The 27561-nt window shown below is 40.3% G+C and overlaps 1 protein-coding gene across 2 annotated transcripts in view; it reads left to right on the forward strand.

Annotated features, from left to right (window-relative positions):
• PDZRN3 (PDZ domain containing ring finger 3) overlaps window positions 1-27561 on the forward strand; it is a 142978-nt gene that overhangs the window by 83200 nt on the left and 32217 nt on the right. The window contains exon 1 of one of the 2 annotated variants that reach the window (XM_061455718.1): window positions 26543-26862. The exons of the other annotated variant lie outside the window; for it this stretch is intronic. Coding sequence (XP_061311702.1) covers window positions 26794-26862 — 69 coding nt within the window. The 5' untranslated portion in view covers window positions 26543-26793. Of the gene's footprint in view, window positions 1-26542; window positions 26863-27561 lie in introns of those variants that run through there. 2 annotated transcript variants of the gene reach the window in all.

A 27561-nucleotide genomic window follows, 5' to 3' on the forward strand; every position in this document is an offset into this window, starting at 1 on the left:
CCATGACAATATGTCTCTTTGGTGCTACTCAATCTACAACCAGCTGTACATTCAAACATTGCTTCCAATGTAAGTTAGAGAATAACAACAGTACAGAGAAGGCACGCTGCAGTACTGCTTTCTCAGAGGCTAGATGTGATTACAGGCATCCCCTGTTGTAGCTGCATTGCCTTTGGAATTCAAACAGAATCAGAGTATCTGTGCTAACATCTCCCAAACACCAGACTGACAAGAGTAGGTGTGTACATTCTACACAAAATAAAAACAGTGTCAGGTGGTACGACGGCTGACAACTTGATGGGTCTTTGCAAGCAGCACGTAGTGTCTTTCTCCCAGCATCCCGATGATTGAAGTGTGTGAGTAGGCACAGCTCCCCAGCAACATCTATAGAAAATCTGAACCAGAACAGTGATAACTTGCTCAGTAGCAGCTGGTGAACTCTGGGAATAAATTTATCCTGCTCCATAAACACTTGGACATTTATGAGCACAGGCTGTATTCGTTCTGTGATACACCTAGTGCTGTTGTGAGGTTATTACTAAGTTATTATTATCCTGCCAACTAAAACACATCTAGCTGAGATGTTTTAGATTAGCTTTACTGTTCCACATTATACTCTTTATTTCTCCATAAATAAACAAAACCAGGAGAACTACCACGGGGAAGCGTGGAGAGCTGAACTCAAACATCTTTACTATGTTTGAGTCCTAACCATGCCCAGTATCCCCAAGATTGTGTGCCTCACCCTATGGCCATGACACATGCTGGTTTAGTAATCATTTCAAAGTGATTCTTGCTTCCAACTCAGGAAGGATCATCTGCTGTCATGTGAACCGATAACACGACAACCATGCTTGTTGCAGTATTGGCCTGCATCTGCTACCAATTACTCTGCAGTTAGCTTAGTGCAAAACGTAGTGGGATGTACGTCAGTAGCAAGTCTTAAAACTGTCTGCAAAAGCTAAACAAAGCTTAACAAAGTTAAACATTTGAAAAGATGCCCAGACATTGTCACTGATAACCAAGCTCAGCTGTCTGTCCAAGCTTCAGGCATCTTGGGACTGAACTAACAGTCCGAGTAGACACGATTCAGTGTTAGAGCACCTTCCAGTCAGAGAGAGGAAATAATGCACATGATTACAAGCTTTGGGACTAGGGTCAACTACTGATTCTTAAGTCTTGGTTGTAGCATCTTTGCAGTCTTCATTTAAGAGGAACTGTCTGCTTCTCACTGGTTGTTTTCAATGCCTGAATTACTGACCAGATGCCATGATACTGTGGGAATTGTAACATCTTGCAAATATTTTAGCCAAAATGAAGATTCAGAAATTCAGATACAAAATCCTTCCTTCCTGCATGCATGGGTGTATGGCATAAATGGTTTATAATGGCCAAGAAATGGAATACAGGATCAATCTTAGATAATGAACCTAGAAATCATCGATATTCAAAACCTGAGGACTGTAGACAGTGAAGTAGGAATTAGTTGAGACCACCAACTGAATCCTGAATTCATATTCTAGCCTGGGGAGTTAATGCAAATACACCTCAGCACAAGGCTATCAAAAGTTAAGGCATGTTTCACATTTTCTGGTTGAGTTATTACTATTTTAAAAAATAATGAAAACAAAATCTGTCTCAGCAGGGTTTGATGAAGTGAGATGTCAGCTCTGGGATGGGGGCTGCTTAGGCTGTGGCACTGATGATGTTAGCCCTGCCCTATACAAATTACAATTACACCAGTCACAGAGATAATCTCTGATATAGTGTGGTGTGGTCATAAAATAAACCAAGTGGAAGCATCTGAATCTCTAGACTCTTTGATTCTTTCCTCAGGCTCTCATGGGACATGTGTGCTCCCCAGAGCCTGATGTGAAGGCATTTGAAGTCTATGGAAATTCCTCTGTTGACTTTGTACAGCTTTGGACTTGGCTTCTAAGGCTGTGGGTGTAGAAACATGCTTCATCTTTCTGGATCAATGTCATCATCTTTCCTGGCCTTTTAAGGACAAGCTCTGTTTTTAGAGAAACGTGGCACGATATGAAACAGCCTGAAACAGCAGAAACTTCCTCCCCCATTCATCCAAGTTCAGTACAACTTGGAAACCTGTTGCTTTGGAACAATAGGTTAATACTTTGGGGTTTATCATTTTGGGTATGTTTTCAGGATACTGATTCATGTTAGATTTTAATGACATCCCCCAATCCTGATCCAAGCCCACCCAGGCCCTGACAGTGACAGCTGGAACAAAGTTCATCAACCACTGGCCTGGGATAAATCAAGCCACTAGCCTTGAGATAAAACAAGGCTTTTCCAGTTGCCAGACCCCAGTCAATCCATGGTTTTAACACTGTTCTATTTAACATGTGAGACTTCACAGCTGATCAGCAGAACTTGCTTGTAAGAGGAACAGAACTTCCCAAAATCATATTTGTGGAAAGTTAATAACAGCCCTCTTGTGCAGTAAATGATACATGGTACACACGTTCCTCTGTCTGGGAAAAGTGGTTTATGTATTTTATGTTAATGACTGCAACACAGTTAATAACAAATTATACCAAATTTCACTTTAAATGGTCTAAATATGTTGTTTGGGTTTTTTTTAATCATGCTTTGGAAATATTCTAGCATCCAAATATTGTATTGTAATAATAGATCTGTCAGTTTATGAAATGAGCTGGTTTAGGGCTAATTGAGGACACACAAAAGTTAATGTAACTATTAAATGGATTTCAGTGAGGCAGATATTTCACTTCGCAGTCTGCTGTATCAGAATCCAAGTTTTAGGACAAAATATATTTTTCTGCAAAGCGGTGCCATCTTTCCAGATCTGGTTTTATATGGACACCCTCTTGCTGTTAGTTGTGCTACAGCTTCGTCTGGAACACCAGAGGTGTGTGTAATGACAGGGCTGTTAGTGGGCAGCATTCCCTGGGAACACTGAGTACTTCCTTGAGGATAAAGGTTAATAAAGCCTTCTTCAGCTTTCTGTTCTACCCATTCTTCATATTATTTTCATACTAAAGATGTTTATGGGATGGGATGAAGGGACAGAAGCTAACCTTGTAGCAACCCGTAGCGGTAAAGTTTGAAGTGGATGCTTTCACTTTAAAAACGAATTACTGGTGTCCTTTGTAGCAAAGCATTACTCACATAAAGAGGCCCCCTCCTGATAGCAAGGATTCTCCCAGCATATATTTGCATGGATTTGAGCACATACATGTGCAAGGTTTGATAGAAGTAAACAAGCAAGAACTCTAATCAAGTGGTGTACAATCAATTAATCAAGTGGTGTACAATCAATTAATCAGTTCAGAACTGTGATTTTAACTTTATGGTCTTCAGTTAAATAATGCTAAACTTTGAACTCAAGCCTTACACGCACACTTCATTTATCCTCCTGGAGCGTAGGCATGTGCGCTGTAACTTTAGAGGATTAAGAACCACCTTGTTTTATCGTAGAGCTCAGTTCACAGCTTGCTGCCTTTACACCTGAACATTCATCTTTGGGGCTTTTCTTTTCCCTTTCCATTCATTTAAGAAAAAAGTCTTTAAATTAAATAAATAAATAAAGGGCCTTGAGTGGTCGTACCCCATGCTGATGGCTTTTGCTTAATGACCTGGTTTCTGAGCTTTTAAAACACACAACTTTGAACATAACTGCATTTGCTATATGCTTGGGACTAGAAGAAAATTATAGGCCTGAGCTGCTTTAATGTAGCCATCTTTTCTTTTGATTCATCTCTGAGAAAGAAGCAAGGGACTATATTTACCACTGTCAATAACATCTGATTTATTATATGTCATGGTACGTGGTGGCTTAAATTTACATCCCAGTTTTAACAGGAGAACAGTGATACAAGCTATTTTTCATTGTAATAGTAGTAGTCGATGTGTTGGAAAACTTCCCTGTTTTGTATAACACATGTATAACATGTATAACACGTTATAACATAACATTCAGCTATCTAAATAGCTGAATACTGTTCGGTAAATATTTGCTATATCTTCTCATTTCTGTTTTTGTTTTTACTTCATTAGTCATTCAGAATCAGGGTCATTGCTTGTTTCTCTTTCAATGTCCAGAAGAGGTGGTAATAGGAAATGAAAGAAAAGGCTACTTTATTTTTGGAACCTACATGTGGAGGTAAAGATTATGGTTTCTTTTCGGAACTTTCTGGTCCCCATTCTCCAATACCAGGGGAGAGGTCCAAAGAGGGATGAGCAATAGCTAGCCAGGGTTATTTTTAAAGAAATGCTGTGATATCATTTAGTGGTAAGTGAAGGTTTCAAAATAGGTGCCTTATATACAGCGTAATTTGCTCACTTTGGATGTTTGCGGAAAAGTTGGGCTTTGAACAAAGATGTAGGAAAACACGTGAAAGAATTTTACAGGACTTCCAGAATTGTTTCAGAAATTAACTTAGGTAAGATGCTGAATGATTTGGTCCTGAAAGAGGAAAAGGAGAGGCACTCCTGGATGTCTGAAGGAGCAGGTAGAACTAGAAACTCACTGAACTTCAGGCAAAGGGTGAGAGCGTGGAGGCCATGAGGAGAACCTGGGATTCAGAGCAGCTGTAAGGGAAGTGTTTCTTCTGGTTCAGAGGAGGATGCAGGGGGTGACCTGTTAACTCATCTCTAGCCCTCAGGCTGCTGGCTCTACCACTAAATTAGACCTTTTAAAACAAATGAGATCAATGCTAGATTCCAGCTGGGGGGGGGAAGTTGGGATTTAAAAATCTTCCAGTTTGGAAACTCCTCCAAGCCTTGTTATTTACAACCTACCAATAATGCCACAATATATGTATTTTTATTAGACTTCCTATTGAACACTAGTCTAATACCTTTGCTGTCTTTATTTATGATAAGATTGTTTCCAGCTACTGTTAATTTATTTTACACAGCCCATGATGTAATTGTTAAGCAGTTGTAATGAAGATTGAAGGTTTAATAATGCCAAGTGTTACAAATTTCTATTTAATCATTCCTAAATCGATTAGTTACTTTCACCCAAATGCCGTGCCATTGAAACAGAGAGAGCTGAAGATACAAACCACTGTGGCCAGTGTTTGATAAATGTTATTTTGGTGCAGTGGTAATTGAGTTATTGAATTTACTCATCTTCCAAATGATGTTTGCATTGTCTCAGCTGTATGTGTTTAGGGCCAGGGGAAGGTCATTAGGAGCTTCAGACCGGGGGCATGTTTGGGTTAAAGTGATTTTGAACAGCCAGTGTTGAGGTTAGTCAATTAAAAGAAATAGCACAGAGAGATGCTACAGAAGGGCATGTTATAGGCTGGTCAGTAGGGAGGTCCCAAAGGCCTGTTTAAAATAGTCTAAAGATTCTGTAAGTAAATGTCTACTCCTAGCCCCAGGCTCTTTAGCCAGTGATAAATTGCTGTGTAAGATGCCCTTCACTCAAAATAGGCTTCAGCTATAAATGAATTTCACACTACATGTAAGACAAGCCTATAAAGGCCAAGGTAAAATGTTAAATGATAATGCCCTTTGTATATATAAACACATCCTTAAACGAACTTCCTTAAGGGAAGATAAGGGCCAGGTGAAGCAGAAAGTGTACCCAGGCTGCTCAGGGTACAGCTAGTTCTGCAGATGCGTGTTTGGTGGCAGGGGCCATCCTGGGCTGGTTTGGTGGCTCATCTTCAGCCCGTGTGACTCCTCACCGCTGAGCCCTCCGTAAAGATCGGCTCCATGTCCAGGGGATTATTTGATCTGATTAAGCTGTTTCAGAGGCACAGTTCAATAGATAATATATCTACATCCTGGACAAAGCTTGCAAGTGCTTTGTTCTCCCAAGCCATGTGTCATTTCTGTTTCAGACTGCATGCTGATGGCTGCACCTCTGTGGTGATCAGCTTCCCCCGAAATGGGTGGGAAGATTCCTTCCTAAGCAGACAGCACCTCTCCTGAGTGACCCAATACTGGTCCCAGTAGAGTTCAAATACCCAACCCATGATTGCTGTCAGCATTTTGAATTAAAACCAAGGAAGTTTTGTAATTTTTCAGGTGTTATGAATAATTACTCTGCTAGAACCAGATCAGGGTAAGGAGCAGGAGAAGCTGCCCTCCATATATCTATTAATTGCAAAGATTTTCAGGGGACATAATACCCTTTACTACTCTGAACGGAGTAACAGAGATGAGCAAAGTCTCTCCTGAAGTGAAAAATGGGCCCACTTTAATCCTTGGCTACTTGCTGTATATAGAGACCATCTTTTAGTTCCAAAGCACTGGAGAGGGGCTCATGTTCACTATTATTTCTGTTGTGCAACTCTTAAAATCTGTTCCTTTATAAAACACTGTTTTGTGTTTAATATGTCACTATTTAAATCAGAAGTAATAATTCCTAATCCTTTAAAATGCCCAGAGCTTAAATCAATAAACATTTGATGAATACATAACCCGAGGACATTCTGTTTGGCTGATAAATGATAATTGTGGGAGTGCCTGGCAGCTTTTGTGGTTAAACCTTTGCTTTTATACAATTAAATGGCCAACTCCTTCAAACACTGGACACACTCTTAATGATAATTGCACAAGGAATCAGAGAGCTTACTGGGGACAAGTGGAACAAAGGCCTTTCTCTTGGTGCCTGTAAATGATCAGCTGGAGAACCAGGGTGGCTGGGCTCTGTGCACTGCTTCCCTGCGGGACTCAGGACATTGTGTCCAGGTCCTGGGCAGCTTTTAGGGTCACCACTCATGTTATGTCTGGAGCTTCCCCTCTGCTTGCCTGCCCTGCTGGTCTGTAAAGGGTCCTGCCATCCTCTGCCACCCCACTACATCTGCTGCCACCATAACCTTTGCCCTGGGCCATAACATCTCCCACTGACCTGTGGCAAGGCAAGAAGTCCTATTGCAAAGCAGCACTCCTGTCTCAGTAGGACACATAAGACAGGCTGGGATGCATCTGCACCCAGAGGTACCATAACGACAGTGGAATACTCTGCAGTCGTTCATGGTTGGTTTACATCATTTTATGAGATCTGAGCTCAGTAAAGGGACTATATGATCACTGTAATAATATACAGACCATAGGATTGCATAAAGCCTTATGCAACCTGTGAATGTATCCCAGTCATGCATTAATAAAAAAACTCCATCCCTCCACTGTCCTGCAGTCTTTCCTATAATTTTCCTCGTCTCCAGCAAAGCCACACCAAACTACATGCAGTTTCTTCCTCCCCAGTCTACCCCGTTCAAAAAACTGCACCTCCAGTAAATCCAGCCTGTTCTGTAGACAGCAGAGTTGCAAAAGGAGAGGTGTCGTTACATGCAGAGTGCTGCTCTGTCCCGTAGTTTGTAGCTGCTGAGTCATTTTCAGCCTCTGCAGTTGCAATACCAGATGCCAAATTTGTAAACTCTTGTTCATAGTTTTTTTCCCTGCCTTCACCAAAGAACAGCTCTTTAGGGGAGAAACAGGGAGCTGACAATTACACTGCTTCCTGCTGTGAATAAACTGTAGGACATTCCTAGCCATCAGGCTTCACAGGGAGACTTAAGTATCTTTAGCCTTTCTTCCCTGGGTTGATGAAGTTACAAAGTGAGGCACAAGCAGTTTGGCTGTAAGATTAGAAATCAGCCAGGAAAAATGAGCCTGGTTTAATGTACTGTGGTTTCTTTATGTTGACTCCTGCATCACTCAGGAAGAAATGATGGGGAAAAAAAATGGGAGAAAAATGAAACACTAATTATTTTAGTTGTTAATGATCACTGGCAAAATAAACAGAGCATTTCGGGATTCTGGCATATATGAGGTCGTGGGTGTCTATTTTCTGTATTATTCTAGCCAAAGTGTCACCCAGGACCACATCTCACATGACAAGCAGCAATTAGAGCAAAATGTGGACAGGCTATGCCCCTGCCAAACTGAATCATGACCCTTCTTTTGGCAGCCTCATGCATGAATCCCTCCCCTTGGGGAGCACCAGGCAGTAGCTGATTTGCCAGCTGACATGATACATACATTTTTCTGTGCATGTATGTCATGTTAGTGACATTACGCACTGGTTTAAAACAGGGCTTATGTCTCAGCATAATGCTCTATTTTTAATGTTGCTTAGCTATTCAGAGATGAATGGTAACGTCCAAGGAGAGACGCAGTGTCTCTTCACAGGGTGTTTGCTTTGTTCTAAGTCAAAACTCAAAGGCATTTGATTTTAAAAGACACTGTACAATATATACAGATGTAAGTGTATTAAATTACCTAGTTTGAATATAAACAGCTGTGGATATAGTCGCTGAGAGCACCTGGGGAGTTGTATACTACAGACATAGGATTTTCTGTACAATTTATTCAATTAGAATGTGAAAAGTGTCTAAAAGACTTATTTGAAGGGCTTTTGTTCTCCTCCACAAATTCTGCCTCCCCCGCCCTTCTTTCTTTTGTATTAAAGTCCCAGAACACAGCTCAGAAAGGGAATAATGAAGAGTATCTAGGAAGGACATAGAGCTGCACAGCAAAGCAAGTTTAGCAACATCACTTCCAGCATTTCTGGCTCATAGAGGAGATTTGAATAACTGTCGTGTGTATTTAACATAAAGCTGTTCATTATAATTCAACTTGTTTATATTTCCTCCATAGCAAATATTCCCTTTATTTCAAATAAAGACATCTCACTAGCTAACGGAACATTGCAATGACTTCTGGAGCACAGCACAATAAACACAGGGAGAAGCTTTATACAGAATCACATCTAACCTATGCAAACACATACTTAATTTGTCTAGATGTGACTACAGCTCAGCTTGTTCCAGCTGCCTGATCAGCTTGGCAATAGTGTTCATACAACACCTGAACAGGGATCTTGCTGCCTCAACAGGCAGGTTTATCAGCATTTTAGGCACTCGAGTATCAGGACTGGCCCCCAGATACTGCTTCAAAGGGCTGCAGGTCCTTCTAAGTCCTGCATCTTACCTGCCAAGTGTGTGGATGACCTGTGGCACCAGGTATCTGTATCTACATTTCTGTAAGTGAACCCTGCCCTTACAGACTAACAGTGAAGTTACTCTGGAGAAAACACAGAATGTGTTATTTCCTTACACAAGTGACTCACAAGGCACAGAAATGAAGGCAAGGGAATAAACCCTCCAGATTTCCATCTTGAGAACATGGCTCATTTTATTCTGTATGTCCTTTATTTCTGCAGACCCAACTGTACAAGCCTTTGCTTCCCTGTCAGTAATTGCAAAAATGAAGATAAATACTCTCTCCATTAGAGTCCATAGCATCTCCACCTCAGACTGCGTAAATCTGAAGTCTAAAAGCACTTGGGAAGGCACGCTGTTTCTCCACAGGAGGTACATCTAAGAGATGCCCTAAGTCCCTATACAGAGTAAGAGGTCTTGCACTAACTGGGTATGTTTTGCTCACCTGTTGCCAATCACTTCAAATACTATGATAAGAGAAACTTCCTATTTCTTGGCAACAGAAAGCAGTTTTTGTTAATGCCAGTTTGCCAACACAGACTATGTATTTACAAATCACGCAGAACTGTCTTCATACTGATTCTGCTGAAAAAGGAAAAGGAGAAAACCTCTGGCAAAGTCAGAGTTGCTGCTCCAGCAGCAGTAGCCCATGCTGTCATCAGAGAGCCCATCACACAAAAAATGCTGTTAAGAGATACCTAAGATACTTGTAAGAGCTAAGATTTTGGGGATTCCATCCTCAGTCCTTCATTTCTTGTATGTCTGTTACGTCAGCTAAATCCCAGACTGGTTTGGGTTGGAAGGGACCTTAAAGCTCATCCAGTTCCAACCCCCTCTCATGGGCAGGGACACCTTCCCACTAGAGCAGCTTGCTCCAAGCCCCGTCCAACCTGGCCTTGAACACTGCCAGGGATGGGTCAGCCACAGCTTCTCTGGGCACCCTGTGCCAGTGCCTCAGCACCCTCCCAGTAAAGAAGACCAGACTGTGAACATATGCCTTACTTAAAGACCATCTCAGGTGACCGTTCTGTTCTGCCTTTACAGAACAGTACCTTCTGCAGCCAGACCTGTTGTACAGTATTCTTCTAGGTGTCCTCTTTCTCTCCTAGCTAAAGAGTAATTGTAGCACAATTACACAAGTGCTGACATTAAATGCAGATCTGGGTTTTGAAAAACAAAATTGTAAACTATTTCACACAAGAGAGAAATCATAATGTTCTCTTAAATTTAAAAATGGTCATTACAGTCATTAAAGTCAAATGTAATTTCCTTAACATAATCCACCCATTTTTCAATTTCAATGAAATGCAGTTGCTATCAATCAGTGAGAAAGATTCAGTAATTAGCTGGGATCATCCTGTGAAAATGAAACTCCTACTGGTGATTAAGCATAATGTTTACCATAAAAAATCCCAAGCCCAAGAACTTCAGTACTCAAAAGTATCATTAGTACTTGGAAAACTTAAGTAACTGTTCCAGAGTAACCTTTTCTCCAGCTAATACAGCTCCTGCATCTGTCTCTTGTGTGGTTACAAGTGTGAGACATGAATTTTCAGAATGCTAATACCCAAAGTGAAAGTACAGAGGAGACAGGATTGATAAATACCAGAAGGTTAAACATGAGCCAGGTACTATATGGATGAAACGCTGCCTCCTTACAATTTGTAGGAACTAGAGACATCAGAAGAAACACTAGAATTTCAGATGCGACTGCTTTGCCACAGTTGTATTTTTCTTTTACATCGGCCTGTAACTGCTGGGTGCTACATACTCTTTATGCAGCTAGAGAGATACAGAATGGGTTTGTACACCCCAGCCAGCTTCTGGTAGTTTCCAGAGGCAGGAATAACTATGCTCTGTGTACATTCCTCCCGCTGCTGCTTATATGAGGAAAGATTTCCCATTCCCACGGTTGCTTTTTTGCTCTGATGATGTGTACCTTCCATATCTCAACAAATACTTCCGAAACTGCTCATACCCTTCTGCAGCATAGATGCCTCAGCAGTGATGTGACTCCCTATCATTTAACAGCGTTACGAGCAGCAGTTGAAGCTCTCAGGTCATCAGCAGACATAGGGAGGGGTACTGGGTTATTTCAGAATTGTGACACTTGATGCAAGGCACAGAAATGTTTCTACTTTTCAATAGAAGGTTATTTCAGCAGTAGCTGATGGTGTAGATGAGGACTTTTGGGGATAAACTCACTCAAAGTTGAGCAGTTTTTCAGAGCCAACATGTTACTCAGAGACATTCAGGACAAGCAGTTCTTCAATTTATCATGTCTCAAAGTGCCAACATTTTAAGTAAAAATAACAAATAGGCACCTCCTGGCAAGCAGGGGGAACCTACTTTTGTTTGGTAATTAGACTTCAGACAATGTTCTATTATGTAGTTAAGGGAAAGGAACTTTGCCTCAAATTTCAAAGTGGTGAATCTCAGTTTAATTCCGCTAATGGCAGTTAACACAGATGGCTAAAAAGAGTAATTATCTTCTTTAGCTTTCTGCCACCTGCCACAAATGAACTGTTTTCTTTAATTGCTCAGAATTACTCTTAATCACACAAAACAGATACTTAAATCCTAGTCTCATATTGTAACTCAAGAGCAAGATTTTAACTCTAAGCATGAGACTTAAGAAATTGCCACCTGACCAAGAGTACAATGCCGGCTGTGTGCTGTGACAGGGGAAAAGATTAATTCTTTCTCTTGCAGGTAGGAGCAAAGTTTGCAGGCTAATCATACAAGTCCTGTAGACTGATCGGAGTAACTACCAGAGCAACTAAAAGGCTCTATCTGCAGTAGCAGGGAAAAGATTCACATGATTTCTTCCTGCTGATTCACTTCTTTGAACAAATGGCGATTATTAAAAACCATACCATCAGATAGAATTATCTTAAAAATGACTTACTGAAGAACTTAAAGATGTAACGGTAACTATACCTGACTGATGCGTCAATGCTTTTTAGATTCCTGGAGATATGTTAACAGATATAATAATCATGTTTCCATTGGGGCATCATTTTGAATTAAATCAATGTTAGGCATTTAAAAATCCCAACATAACACCCTTTGGAGGTTTCTGACTACATTATATTTTATAACGGCAGTTCTTGCCCTCCTGCCATTCAGAGATGATGTGTGGAACAACAATAAGTCTTCCCATTCTTCTTTCCTACTGTTCTTGATGTCTGAACTAAAACCCAACAAATCCAGATTCTGCAGAAGAACGCAGAAGCCATCTGTTTATTTCTGCCTACTGAATCACCACATTAAATTGAAAAAGCACTAACATAAATCCCAAGTTTTAGGTAGATCTGTGCTTAAGAGAAAGGAAAAAGCACCAGACTTACAGTTCCATGAACTGTGAAGTCATTGACTCTCTGGCACCATTTTTCCCAAATTTATTACAGAAAGTTCCCAATGGAATTTATACAGAAGGTACTAAGAGGAAAATCAGGGTGGATGCAACATAATGGGAACTCTTTAAATGAAAACCAAAACCAAGCAAACGCTTCCACCTCTCAGTCTAAAATGTACTGTGGAAGTGATCCGTCCTGTATGTATTCCACCTTTTTGAGAACATATCCTGTTTAAAAAACTACTCTGTTATTTTAAAATTGGAGGAGCTCAGGACACTGCAGTTTAGTACTTTTTTGTTGTTGTTACAGCTCTGTCTTTTGAAGTGTGTGAGTGGTAGAGGGAGAGGAAATCACTTAGAAGCACAGACCCGGGAAAACAGCTTTAAGAAGCTTGTATGTTCACCGATCTAAGGATAAAGAGAGACCTAAATATGAAATTAGCCCTGACTGAGAAACTCCACAGGAAAAGATTTCTGAGCTTTATCTGTACAGAAATGAATTATCTATGACACTAATGTTCCATACCAGGGCTTTGCCCTGTGCTCCAACTCAGTGATTGTTTCTACTTCATAGATCCTTTAACTGGTCTGAACACCACTTCTAAGAGAGCCTCAGCTGTACAAAACATCCACGAGTAGGTATGAGAAAGAAAGGGTCTGGCTGCAGCGTTGCCTGTGTGTTATTTATTCAGCAGGGAAAGTTAATCTAAGAAGAGTATTTACCTTTGTTACTTGGTAAATAACAATTATTGGACAAATACAGTAAATGTCAAGATCGCCTTTTTCTTTCCCCTCTAAGAAACACATATACTCTGTGGTTAGCTTCAGTTAAAAAGTGCTGTTCATGAAGTAATGTAGTGTAGCAAACATTTGAATGTTATTAGAGTTTATGACACTGACTTAATTTAATGGTAAAGATAAGAAGTTTTCAGTGTTGCTTGCCCAGGTACCCTTATTACCATCCAGCTCCAGCTTTCACGTTGCTTTACAATGAGAATAATAAGGATTCATAAAATGGACAATATTTATATGAAAACAGCTACAAGTGACAATAGACTTTTATAATCAGCTGCAGCGGTGGCCAGTGAACACTCTGTGCTGGGGTGTTGTTGCTGGGAGTGCACACTGCTGCAGGAAATGAAAACAACTTCACAGGAGGAAAGATTAAATACAATCAGTCCATCACTGTACGATAAGTAACGGGCTTTCAGAGTTTTAATGGACTAAGTAGTGTAATGTGTTTGGGTTGGTATCCACAGATTCTAATCAAGCATTTTTAAATTTTTAAACAGGAAATGGCCTTTTCTCCGAAGGATATATATATTTGCAGTGCATAAATCAGATCCTGAGTCCCAGTCTCTACCATGCAATTAACTTGAACTCTGTTTCTGCAGAAACTCCCGCTCATTCTCATAGTGCAGCGTGATTTGATGAGTTTTTGCTGTTGTTCTTCCAGCATTTTGTTCCATTCAAGCTCTCTCAGTATTGTTCCTCTAAACCATTTTCAGGCTGTGGATTAGCCACATACCCCAGTCCTGGGGTGAGTTTTAGGTGATGGGGTGCTACCTGAGTGGCTCAGCGATGGCACAGCCATTTACCACCCAGACCTCCTCCCTGGCAGACACAGCACCACGTCTCAGCCAGCAAACAGCAATGTACAGCCTCATCTTATCTGACCCTTAACTTCTGACCCTCTCCCAAAGTACAGCCAGGTTTGGTTTAAGCCCAGCCTGCATGGTTCGGTGCCCTACCACCCTGCACGGGCATCCCCAGCCACGGCTGCTGGCCAGGGGAAGGCTCACATTAGAGTGCTGAGCACAGTATGGGGTTTATTTAACACTGTATAAATGTCAGATTTTAGACAGGATAGCATGTAGATATGACAGCTGTCTTTTAAATTATGCAGAAAAACAAGCTGAGGACAAATACAATTGTGCAGTAGCTTTTTAAAGGAATCAACCAAACACTGTAATGTTTATTCCTTCAGAAAACCCTTACTATCACTTTGCAATAAAATCAGGTAAAATTGCAGGCGTGTGTATTTTCTGATATGCTCTCTAGATAACCATGTTATTAACATATTACCAACATAAAATACGCACATACACTCATACACATAGATCTCTCTCCTGAGATTACTGATAACTTATCCTGTGCCAAAATGAGATGGAAAATTTACAAAACATGTATAGTTAATATACCCCCTCATGGACTATTGAAAAACCTAATTCATAAATTATACATTAACTTACAACTATAGTGTGTGCATCAACAGGATATTGTTATGACGAGAAGACAGCTGTCTTTTCAACATGTAGGGGACATATTAAAATACTATTGAATGACAGGCAGAACCAGGAGCCTTTCAGCAGAGCTTAATCAGAGACTTTTCTGGAAGCTAAAAAGAGGAGTGCTGGGAATCCCATTCTTTCCACAGACTCAAATGCATTTGAATGTAATCTGTGTACAGATCCCCCCGTTTACAAGCAGAGGATCCCCACACACTATTGGCCCTGCTACCTCCTGCACAAGAAGTATTTTCAGGAAAGCTTGAATTTAGGAAAGTCTTGTTATCCAAAGTTGGTTTTTTACCCTTTTCTAATTCAAAACAAAATTAATGTTACAATAAGGAAGAAAATACAAGTGCAGAGATAGCAAATGTTTGAAATGCTTTCAAACGAACACTGAAACTAAATGGATAATGTTTGAAACATAAATGTTCCTATGCAAGTTATGGGGAAGGTTTTCTGAAGCATGCATTAATTAAGGAACACATACTAGATACAGGGAAGTGTTTATGACTGTACTTGTATGTGATCCTATATGGAAAAATACTGGAAAACACTAAAAAAGGTGAAGTCGGCTTCCTCTCCTTTAAAGCAGATTTCAAGTAGAGGGTGATTAACGCTCTCAGATAAAGAATCGCTATAAAACTGCACATGAACAAGATACTATTCTATAAACTGCTTGACAGAAATGCAAAATAAGCCAACAAGCTACTGGAGAAAAACAGTCTAGCTCTGAATACAGCATTGCTGTGACTCCAGATTCTTGTTTCCTACTGATTTACCAATGTGCATAGATAGTTTCATTCAGACAACTTTCACAATAAGGACTATAAACTGCTTGAATAGATTTAATATAAAGGCCAGCAGGGAAACAGATAGACATTAATATCCCAAACAAATCTTAGTGTCAGCTAAATGCCTGATGTTAACCTGGCTGATACACAGTTTAGAGTATTTAATTTCTATTTTTTTTCCTATTGAGCCATCCTTTCATCCATAGCAGAGCTTAAACAATGGAATAAAATCTGTGTTGTTAAATATTTGGGTTGATATCTTTGCTTGGAGATTAGGTTCCTTTCTGGGTGAGAAAGCACTGAGAGGCTGCCCAGACAAATACCAGATCTCCATAGGCACAGGCCATCCATTTTTATGCACATTTTAGGTGCAGGCTTAGTGTATTCATGATCAGGGAAGACTGTTCTCAAGGAAGTAACATGAGCTCCACACCACTTCTGAGGTCCCAGGGGCTTGTGCAGGACCTTGCTATGCTGACAGTCCTCCAGGGCATGGCCTGTGGCTGATAGAGAAACCCCAGGGGCCATTAGTTAAGTTACCAAAACTGGCCTGCTGTGACTTGAGAGGACTTCGTGTTGAGAATCCAAAGTCAACCTGTTAGCATGGTTCTGGTGGCTGGTGAGGGATGCAGGAGAGCTGCAGATGCCCACAGCATCAGGAGGAGCCAGGCTCCTCTACTCATTAAGCACTTGCTCCTCACCCTGCCTGCTCCCATGGGACAAGGATCTGCAGAGGGCTGTGAAAGGTGGTTGATGCAATGCTTTATGTCCTCTAGATGCTGTGTGAAAGTGTGGAAAAGTTAGATCAAAGGAAACTGGTAAAGGGCACAGTAGAGAACAGGAGCAGGGTGGTAACCCAAGACATTTTCCTTTAGTAGATCAATTAAATCAAAGATATCAATTAATGAGATTCAAACTATTTAATTATTTTTTTCATTTAGAGATACAGCACCTGATTTATGGCTCAGCTACTCCTTTACTGATCATACTGCTATAAAGTGCTGCATAATATATTGCTTTTTACTGTGTCATGCACAGATAGAAATGGCAAGTGTAAAATGGGATTAACTGCCCTCAAAATAGTTAAAATTACTATTAACTTCCCCCTCATAGTTAAAATGACTTATACAAGGCTGATGCCAAAACTGCCTTTGACTTCAGAGCGTGATGAATTCCCTCCTCATCCCCATCTCCTACTGCACACAGGCACATCCCTGCCCATGGCAGACCTGTACTGGGCCCTAAAATAGTACATGTAATGAAGAGCAGAGAGGATTTTACTTTTTAAAGCATTGTCCTGCCATGAAGAATTAAACAGAAAATTAATGGAGAAACCAAATGTCAGCTGCTCCCTTAGACTTCAAGGTTCAGGAAACTGGGAGCTGGGAAAAGACTGGCAGTCTGAAATGTAAGAGAATAATTGTATTTTAAGAAGATTATGGACAATTATTTTTCTTGCAGGCCCCAGATTTCTGCTAAACCAATCCTGAACTGCATCCTACAAGGCAAAATGAGTTCACCCATTCCTCTAAACAACGGGTTTATTAACTGTGGATTCATTTGGTGTGTGCAAAATTAAGAATGGGCTCATATTACAAAGCGTTACATGCATCTTCCACTTGACAACATAGAGCTCAATGTGATTAAAAATGTGGCAGCTCATAGCAAGAAGAAAAAGAATTGTTTTTTTCAATATACAACCCCCATAATAATCCAGAAATCAATATGCATCCTCAGAGAATATCCCCCAGCAGAGGTTTGGAGGAAGCAGGGTGGCCTGCCTTCATTTCCTTATGAATGCGAAGCTGTTGCAGCCCTGGCTAGCCTGGCTTCCTCTTTTTTAATGTTTAACTATAACCACTGGGACTGGAATCATTGCTTCTAGTGGCCTAGTATGAATATTAATAAGACACTGGGCCATGGAGTTCCTTGCTGATTTTGACAGTTTAAAGGATCAGTTAGTTAATTAGAAGATGACATGGCACATCGCATCCCTTGGCTCCATCCTGCCTTCTGTCTCCTCTTTTCATTTTTGTTTTTGACATGTTAGATTACATCATTACTTGTAGTTTCACTTGTTAGCCACACCATGAAATGAGAATATTTTAAGCTGTAATTATTGTAATTTCTCTCCTTCTCTAAGAACATGAAACTCAAAGAAAGCACACAGAAACCTGAATTTCAAAGACTTAGTAATACACGCTTGGTAGTTTATAACCTTCTAACTGCAGCAGATAAACAGAAACAGATCGTAAGTACCATAGGAAATTGTGTTGATTGTCATATTGGCAACCAATCTCGTATTTTAAGTAGGCACCCCCATTTTCTGTGCTTTATTTGTGAGTTACTTAATGCTTTCGTAGGTGTATTTCTCGGAAATCTAGTCTCTTCCTCCCGGCCATGAACCGATTGTGCCTCTAGACATGTACATGCAATCCAGTACATTCATTACATTGCACTACCCTAAAAAAAGCATGAGTTTTGTATCATCACATTCAGAGCAGACAAAAATGATCTTAATAGAAAGCAGGGAGCTGTGCAGCAGCCCTCTTATTTGGGGGAGCAACAAAGGATAACGAAAGTGGAGAGGGGATATTTCACGAAAACATTAACTTATTTCTCAACTACACCTGATAACCCAAACTAGACAAGCCACAACCCACCATAACAATAACCACAACATAGAAAACTAACCTGCAAAGCTACAGTCATACCATAAATCATAAAAACTTTCAAGCTTCCTAGCCCAGTGTCACACTGCAGATAACCAGCAGGACAGAAACTCCAGACAGGCAGTAAGACTTTGGAGGAACCACATCCACTTATTTTGTGCATTACGAGATAATCTCATTAATTAATATTTGTCTTCTAATTTACATTCTGCCTGTAAAATTCTCATTAAGGACACTGGTCTTTCTGCAGAGAAATGCAGAGAAACACACGTGTGTCTTAACTTTCTCAGTAAGACGAAAGTGCAGGAAAAGTGGAGCGCAGTTTGTGCATCATGGAAAGCCTGCAGCTCTGGGACTTCATTGGAAATGACAAGATTAGTGGGGGAATGTGTCTTCCAATAGGAATGAGCATTCCTGGCTTATTATTGGTATTCATCACTGTGTCTGATTGCCTATGTACTTTTCCATTTCTTGTATCAAATGTTTGTATATGTGTGTTCGTTTCAATACTGTGTAATCAATAGTGGTTATTGGAATATGTATTTTGAGGGAAGAAATTGCAGAGGAAGTATATCTACATAATAACTCTATGCAGTTAGCCAATACAATAACTTATGGAAGTAATTTATCTTTTTCATTAAGGTAAACATGTAACCTCCCATTGATTCACAGGACTTCATAGAAATACAGTGCTAATAACAGGAGGAAATCACTTCCATTGCCATTGAAGATAAAGCTCAGTAATGTTACCTATAAAAGGAGCAAAGTTGGGAACTGTGTGCCCTCCAACAGCAGACTTTACTCATTGAACTAGAATTCCTCATTGAAGATGAATCAAGTTAGGCATAAAAAGTGTCCTCCTTGTATCAGAGATCAGATTAATGCCTTAGAGTGTCTTTTAGCAAATCAGTGTTACTGCAATAGTATTGATTTCATAAAGAAGCAAGAAATGAACAAGCTTCGCTGCAATTTCATATGCTGATGAGATTATATTGCAAGGAGGATAAATGGAAACCAAATATGATGCTATGTTGTTGATGTATTTCATATGCTAAACACTAGAGCACTCAATAGGACCTCAGCCATCCTTTGTCTTCTTCCACAGTTTCAAGATTAAGTCATAGTTGGTGCTGTGAATGCACAGGTGAAGTTTGCAGCAAAGGCACAGCCTGCCTCTGGGACTGCAAACTGCCTCTGTTGCTCCTTCCTCTTACTTCATACATCTATTCTCTTTTGACTGTACTTTTGCTGAAGCAGAGATGACTGCTGCATCACACACCCAGCAGAGTCCTGCAGTCACTGATGGCCTCTCTGTGTGCCTACAGTGGAATTAATCACACTGACCAATGCTGGAGCTAATGCCAGTCTCCTTCAGCACAAATGCATTTTCCCAACTCAAAGACAGAAATGAACACTTACGTTTCCTTTGTTCCTGAAAGTCTTACATCCAGCTTCATTCAAGGTCTTTTCTGCCTAGGAGCTCTACCAGTGAATTTGCAGTCAGATTCCTTATTGTCCACTTGAACCTAGAAATGAACACAAAGGCAAACATATAAGTAATTCTTTCCATTTTGCCTGCCATTTACTATTAATAGTCAATATTCCCAAATACGCTTTTCATTAGATGGTTAGTATAAAACCTGATGAACCATAGATGGGATTCCTGTTCTGCTCTGTTCCAAATTAAGTGTGGAGCAGTAAAAACTGAGAAATGAAAGTTAATATCTTTTCAAATACAATGGCTTCAAATTCGTAATATGAATACAGTAGTTAAAATACAGAAGTAAGTGGAGGCTGTGATCTGTAGCAGGTCTTGGCAGTTTCTGGCCATATATTATTAAGCATTATTCAGCTGACTCTAACGGCAGTTCATCTGGAGACATTAAGGTCAAAGAGTAGAAGCATTTGGACACAGTCAAATAGATTTTACACCTTTGTATCTTTCTGACATTACTGTTTTGCTTCAGCAAACTGCCTAATATCAGATATATCCTACTGGGTACCTTTCTAAATCACTTCAATTTTCTTTGTCCCTGGGCTACAGTTATATGATCCGGATCCAAAGCTAACACAGACTATGATATACTATTTTACTTGATCGCTTGTATTAGAATGAACTTTATTAGCTTTTGGCTATGTGTCTATCAGTTTTAAAGATTAAGCATTATGTCAATAGTTTTTATGCGGCATTCAAGTACACTGAATCATTTTGCTTGCTCTGAGATTATTAAAAGTGTATTAGCACTTTTAAAATGAACCATCACTTAAAGCAGTCTATGCTTACCAATGCTATCCCTCTAAAGTGACATCTCATAGCAAAAAGCAAAATCAAAAGGGAGATATGTGCTCTGTAAGTAATTATAGATTTGAGAGCACATGAACCTTATAAACACAAGTGTATAACTAACATTTGACTCCACACTCCTATGCTTTCATTATCCACTTTCTTCCTTTAAATATTCTTAGTTCTCTGCTTCCTATTCTTGTAACTGCTAACGATAATCACAGCTTTTACCATGTAAAAAACTGACAATTTGTCCAAGCTTAAATTTGTCATTCTTCTTAAACAGAATGTAGCTAGTTAAATAGCCAGTAACAAATTAGAGAGATGAGCTTGGCTGTTCCAGTGACAAACCCAGGAAATAAAAGTTGCTTTTTTGCAAGGAAGCTGAGGTTTCAGCTAACACGGAAGAAGCTTTTAGAGCACAGATCCAGCCTGTAATCAGATTTTCTCATTCCCGTGCAAGTCTTCCATACGTTTGTTTTTGTGGTTCATAGTGGCTTGACTACATTGGGTCATGAATGGGAGAATGGACAAGGATAGTGAATCAGGGATTTGAGCTAAAGAACAGCTCTTTAAGGTGTGATCTGCCTTCAGGTCCCTCGCTTGCGCATTGCTAGGCTTCAAGTATCGTAGCTAGCAGATGGTGATTTTGGAGCTGGTTTATGATTAGGTGAAAGAGCACTCCCTTTTGATTAGTTCATCCTCTGCCCTCAGTAGCTAAAACCCTGTTTCACCCACTTCCATCACAGTGTCATCACCGTAAATCCAGCATGCACATTCTCTGGTTCAGAGATCCCCTTTGGTCTTAATCTTTGACCAAGGCCTCTTGGCACTGCTGTAACAGACACCCAAAGAGGCAGCCCACAGTAGGAGGAGTTTCATAGCCCACAGGCCAGCTCTTAGCATCCTAATTCTCCCCATCATAAGGTCTCAGTGGCATATTAAACAGTTATTTACCCTATGCTGACCTCATAATTTCTGCTTCATGAAAGACTGAATTAACACAATAGCATTCTCGTATCTACTGACTTTGCAACGCTTACAGTGATGCTGCTCTAATGTTCCTATAATGTTACTGTCTTTCTCAAGTGGCATAAATTAAAGAGGTATCAGACTCCTTAAAGAGCTTACAGGACAGAAGAGTTCCTTCAGTGGTTTAACAAGAAGTATCATTTCATTTAAGTTACTTCTGAGAATTGGAACCCTTTCAGAGATGCTAAGTGGAGCAAATAAGGATCTCAAGACTTCAACATTAACTGATGGGAATAAAGCCAAAGTTTTACATTTGCTTTCACATCCTCTCTTGTGGTATGTTTTAGTTTAAATATTTTGGCTCCAGACTTGAGGCTTCCAATGCACAGGCAGATTGCTATGCCCACATGCAAAAAATAATACAGAATTGAGATCTTTTTGCTGTTATATTTAGTGTATGTATTTAACTGTGTGCCTGCACAATGCCGTAGAAAACCCTGGTTTGCTTTCACATATTCAACAAAGGACTGTTCAGACGGGTATTTTTAAAGGAGATCCACACTAATTAAATGTATTATTAAGAGTCCATCACTTCAGCGCTATCAGTGGATTGTAGTACTGAAAATCTCCAAATAAACACAGGGAAACAGAACTCCAATCTAACCACATTCTCAACAGAGGCACTCAGGCTTTAATAGAGGTAACCCAATGGCTATAATTGAGAAGCACCCTAACACAGTGAAAAATTCCAGATAACTTACTTTAAAGCACAGTTGTGTAGCACAAACAGCTTTCTTTTGCACCACTCTATGTACTCATCATCTGTACAGTTTCCTGACTTCTGTTTATACAGCACACCAATGTTAGAATTATTTATAGTCACAGCTGTTCTCTTCCCTAGCTTTTGTTTCTCACGTCTTAAATATTTGTAAAAACAAGAAAAGTAATTAAAGTATTGATACATTAAGCAAACATTTCCCTAATAGCGCGGCTTAAATAGGAATCGTTTGTTTAAACAGAACTTGCTAAGTATATGTACAAAAATATAACATTAAATGGTTACTGCATACTGGGAAAGCCAACTTGCATTTAAAGAAACAAAATAAACAATGCCAAACCATTACTAATATTGCACTCAGCCACTCAAACATTAGGAACTCCCAGAACCGAGTGCAAGTGTTTGGTGTCTGCCCAGATCTGTGAAGTAGCTATGTGCCATCTGCTCCTCGCACAAAGGACATGAGTTTATTCTTGCTGGTGGGAACTGTTGTCTAAGAGCCAACACTTGGCAGCCGAAGCCCTTACCCTTGAAAAGCTGGCAGAGAGCGCTTTTTGGCCTTTGAGTTCCCTAATAATGTTCCCCTCCAGGGTGCAGGTCCCTCATGAGTGCTTTATTTCCCTCTTTATTCTGGTTCACCATCCCGTGCAGACAGGCAGGACGCCTCAAGTGCATTGGTCTCCTGTAGATTCCCCTTACCTGCCAACACCTGACGGGCTTAATGGTTAACATAAATAAAACATTTAAATAGTGAAATATATACTGGGCTTGTAGCTACAAGCTGAGAGATTGTGAGCTGCAACTAAGACAAATACAAACAGCAAAACCAGCCTATGGTCTGTGGCAGGATTCCCTCATCACCAGCACCCACCGTCTGTCCAGGACATCCAGCTTCCCAGAGACGAGAGCAGCACCCTGCCCTTCATGGTGGCCCATGCAGGCTGGCTGCTTTCCACTCCTCTGTTCCCTGGGAATTAGCTTGCACACACAAAAACAAATGTCTGATAGTTGGAGCCAGGTATCTTGGTAAAAGGGTTTACTGCAGACTTGGTCACATGTGATCAGTCAGGGAGCAAGTAATCTAGATAAATGCTAATGAAAGCTTTTGCTGGCACCTTGTATATTCAAAGGCTATTTACTATTGTTCCTAGTCAGCTGGCTCACCAACTTCCCATTCAGTCTGGATTGCTCAGATTCAGCTGGGACCACTATAATATTCACATTACACGTGATATAAGCCATCCACTACACATACATTTTGCTAAGCTTATTATCTGTGGCACACTGGTGAGACCACACATGACACATTGTAAACGCAGATGACAGATCCTGTAACAAGATGCTTTATGTGGACAAACCAAAGGAAGACTATTTACCTTCACCACGTACAGCAAGCATGGACAAGGGTTCCTGTAACTCATACGTATGCTATAATATCACACAGTTAACATCCACTGATCCCGGACAGCTCAGGGGGCTCTTTCTGGCTGGCTGGGTCCAGCAGTGAGGAGCACTGAGAAGATCTCTTTGTTCTTGATATCAATCCTCAAACCTCACAAAGAGCAATTAGGAAATGGAACTGGTCTTGTCAGACCTTCTGGCATCACCCACCAAACTCATTTGCTGTGGCAGAAGTCTCATGAGAATTAAACCAGAAACTCAGAGCAACTTTGTACTGAGAACATGCAAACCGCAACAGCTTAAAAGCTGACCAAATTTAGCAGATTTCACAGGAACAATACAAACTGTCCCTGTGCCAAACTTCAAATTCTTGTTTCAAATTATGTTGATAGTAAAACTTTCTCAAAGAAAACATATCCAGAATTTCTTAACATGGGCAAACAATGTTGGTTTTTTTCTGTAATCTTACTCTTGGAAATGACTGAAACACTTTGGCTCAAGTGTACCATTAAAAGCAAAAATCAGCATTGGACAATGCCCAGAACACAAGCTTACAGCCCAAATGTTAAAAGTTTGGCAAAGCACTGTACAAACTAGTCTATATTAACCTGAGGCAATACTACCATTTCTGCCTATGAGATGAATAGAGAAATACAAGTTAGATTTCCATAATGGAAAACATCTCCGTTGAGATAAGCCTTGGCCTGACTGTCAGGATAGCTTATTTACCACAGCAACAGTGCAATGAAGCCAATTGCATTGATAAGCCACAGTTTGGTGCTGAGCAACATGCTCAGGCTTTATTAGCTGAAGAATCTGAAACATCACATGGATGGGATCCCTCCATTCCTACATCAAAACAACAGTCCTGTGCTTATTCTCCTGATTTACAGATTATCTTTCTGAATCAGATGAAGTGTTACCTCATGTAGTCTATCATGTTACTATAGGAAAATAAACAATAGGTGCATTTCCGTTGAAACTGGAAGTGAAATATCCTGAATGTTTCTGTTCTATTTCTAATCACATCCAGCTGTGTGCTATTGCTAAAGAAAATCCTGACTGAACTCCGGCACCTGAACTGAACAATAACACTTCAATAGCAAATAGTATTTAAGAAGAAACTGAATTGCATGAAAAGACTCCAAATCATAGACAAGTTTTGAAAGTTTACTCTGAAGTTGCTTAATTAAGTTACAAAATCAGAAACCAGCTAATCAAAGCCATAGATTTTCCTACCATTTCACTAGGGTCTTCTTTTTTTTCTTAATTCAGTTATCATCATCATCTTTTCTGCTCTTGGGGAACACCAGTTCCCTCATGCAAGAACTTTCCAGTTGCTCAGGATCCACAGCCACTGGCTTTCAACCACCTTTGGAGAAGCCCGTGGTGTGTTGTTGCTCTATCTAACTGAGATAAGCTTCACTAAGAAACATTGGACCTTCCAACCTGGAATTCTGTGATTCTAACCAGGATAGCCTGGATCATTCTTCAGCTTACAGGGCCAAGAGTAAGGTCAAGGCTACCTCTGACTTGCTCTAACTTAGCAAGTTCTACCGCCATTGCAGCGGTGATCTCCCCAGGGAAATATCCCAGTCATACACAGGAGTGGAGTCCCTACCTGCTTTCAGATGTTTGGCAGGGATTTGAAGAGGTCTCATTTCTTTCTTTTCCTGTAGGTAAGCGGATTTTGCTACCAAAACACAGGCTCAGAGTTAAGGGACCTCTTCCTGTCACAGTGTCTGTTTACTGAGGCGTAGTACTAACACATATGGCCAGCGTGAACTGTGTTTCAGGAGCTGATCATTTTAATGCAAACTGTGAGTCGGTACACGCATAGCAATAGCTGGGTATCCTACAAGATACCTACAGCAAGATACCTATGCACAGAGTCTGGACATAAAAGCTACAGATAATCCTTGCACAACATTTCCATTGTCATCCTCAGAAACTCACTAAGCAAATAGGTAGAAATCAGATAAGCACAGCACAAGATCCAGGGCCTCTGCCATGCAACGCCTGCATTAGAACTGTACCTTTGGTCTCATTCCTAGCTGTTCTATCATCTGCTCTTCTTTGTAGCAGAACAAACTGAAATAAGGATTGTAAAAATGCATACCTTCTGAATGCTTGAACTATTGGAGAACACATGGTCAATCCAAACTCATAACACAAGGTAGTGTTTCCTACAGACTGGAAAATATCCATAAAGATTATGACTTATGAGGACTTTTCTAGTTCACTGGGCAGTTCACTGATGTTTTATCTTTTGCATCTATGGCACAGGTTCAGTGTGGATCTAGGCACTCACATACTGCATACTTATAAATGCCATACTTATTTTATTCCACATCTTTTTATAATCTGGTAAAGTTCATTTCTAATGTAACAAATTATATGTGAAGCTATTAGTTACACTCTTCAAATACAATGAGAGTCAGTAGCATAGATGCCCACTTTTCACTTGTATAAATATTAAAGAGAATTATAAATATTAATCCAAGGCACTCCTTCTTTTCTTTTTTTCCCTGAATTCACATACATTCACATAGATCTCTTCTGCTTTGTAGCAGGTCCTAAGGCTTCACGTAGGCTTTCAGGGACAGAGATGCCCTTTCTCTGCTTGCTAAATGCCTTGTTCAGTCATCTCCTGCTGTAAAACTGAGGCTCTCAGATGGCACCACAGTAGGAGAGGAAAATAAATGCTACCAAGCATATTCAACTTTGCCACAGCCACCACTGAGTTTTGTACCATTACATTCATTTCATTGTGACTTACATTTAAACTGTACTCGCAGCCTGCTTAAATATGTTAAGAATTATCCTGAGGGACCGTAGTAAAACGTAGTCATGTTTATTTGTAATTGCTACAAAATGGTTTACAAAATTGTTAGTGTCTTTTATTATGCCAGCTACTGAAGCACTTGCCTGTTAATTAGAGAAATTTCAGCTGTCATAGCTGGCAATTATAGCTTCTGTATCACTGTCTGTTATGAATAGTCAATGAGAGCTGATTAATATGCATGAGTAGCAGTATATAGTGCGCGCACTGGAGCACAGTGCGGCAGCCGGCAGAGCGGCAGAGGGAGTGCTGTGTGCTGCCAGGGAAGGACGGAGGGAGAGCACGGAAGGCGAGAGCACAGTCGCTCTGCAGCAGCCTGTGTGAGACCACCGGGAAGCGCTGCGGTCCAGCCCGCTCACCTGGGGTCTCAGGGATACCTGCATGCATGCTTGCTAACAGAGATTGCTGTGGCTGCTCTGGCGAATAAGGAAGATTATTTCTGCCACTTACTTAAACATGGGATGCAGCCTGTGCACTCTGCAGAAGCAAGAGGAACAGTACAAGTTACTGTATGAAGTTTGTCAGGTAAAGAATTAGATTTCATTTCTAGAAACAAATATTCTCTTTTGGGCTTGTGACCACTGTTAATGACAGGGAAAACAGAATACCAAAAAGTGCTTACACAAGTGGCAATGAAAGGGGGATTGCCTTATTGATAAGTGTATGAGAATGATTATGTTTTTATGATGTACCTTCCCATTCCCACTTGCAGAATATGCAGTATTTAAATGTATGCTATTATACATCAGACTTTTTACAAAACTTTCCATCACAAAACAGGACTCTGGTGTTAATTTCTCCAGTGTGCATTACAGAAAATTTCTTACCAAGGATCATGGCTTAGTCACACACTCTTTGAAGAAGTTAGGGAAGATGTGCAAGGAATGGATTGTATCTGTTTACGAGTACATAGACACTTATTTCTGTGCAAGGCACTCATTCAGTGCTCAGTGTGGTCTTTAAGTGTCTATTCTTGTCTAAGTAGTTGTTTTTGCACCTTGTAGACATGTCAGCTAAAAAAAAAGTTAGATCTGACAGCAAAGTAAAACAGTTCTACAGATCTTTATATATCAACTTACTCATATTGAGCATCTGATAAGTGTTCTAAAAATGTGGTAACACATTAGCCTCTATTACAAAAATGTTGTTTCCTGTTTCTGCTTTTTCCTTCTGTCTGTTTCTGAAATTTCTCACTCTGTCACATCTGAAGTACGATTTGGACCA

This window comes from Pezoporus flaviventris, unplaced genomic scaffold, assembly GCF_033815535.1.
Source record: "Pezoporus flaviventris isolate CSIRO_AGI_PZ_B2104156 unplaced genomic scaffold, CSIRO_AGI_Pfla_v1 ptg000021l, whole genome shotgun sequence".
NCBI classification, from domain to species: Eukaryota; Metazoa; Chordata; class Aves; order Psittaciformes; family Psittacidae; genus Pezoporus; species Pezoporus flaviventris.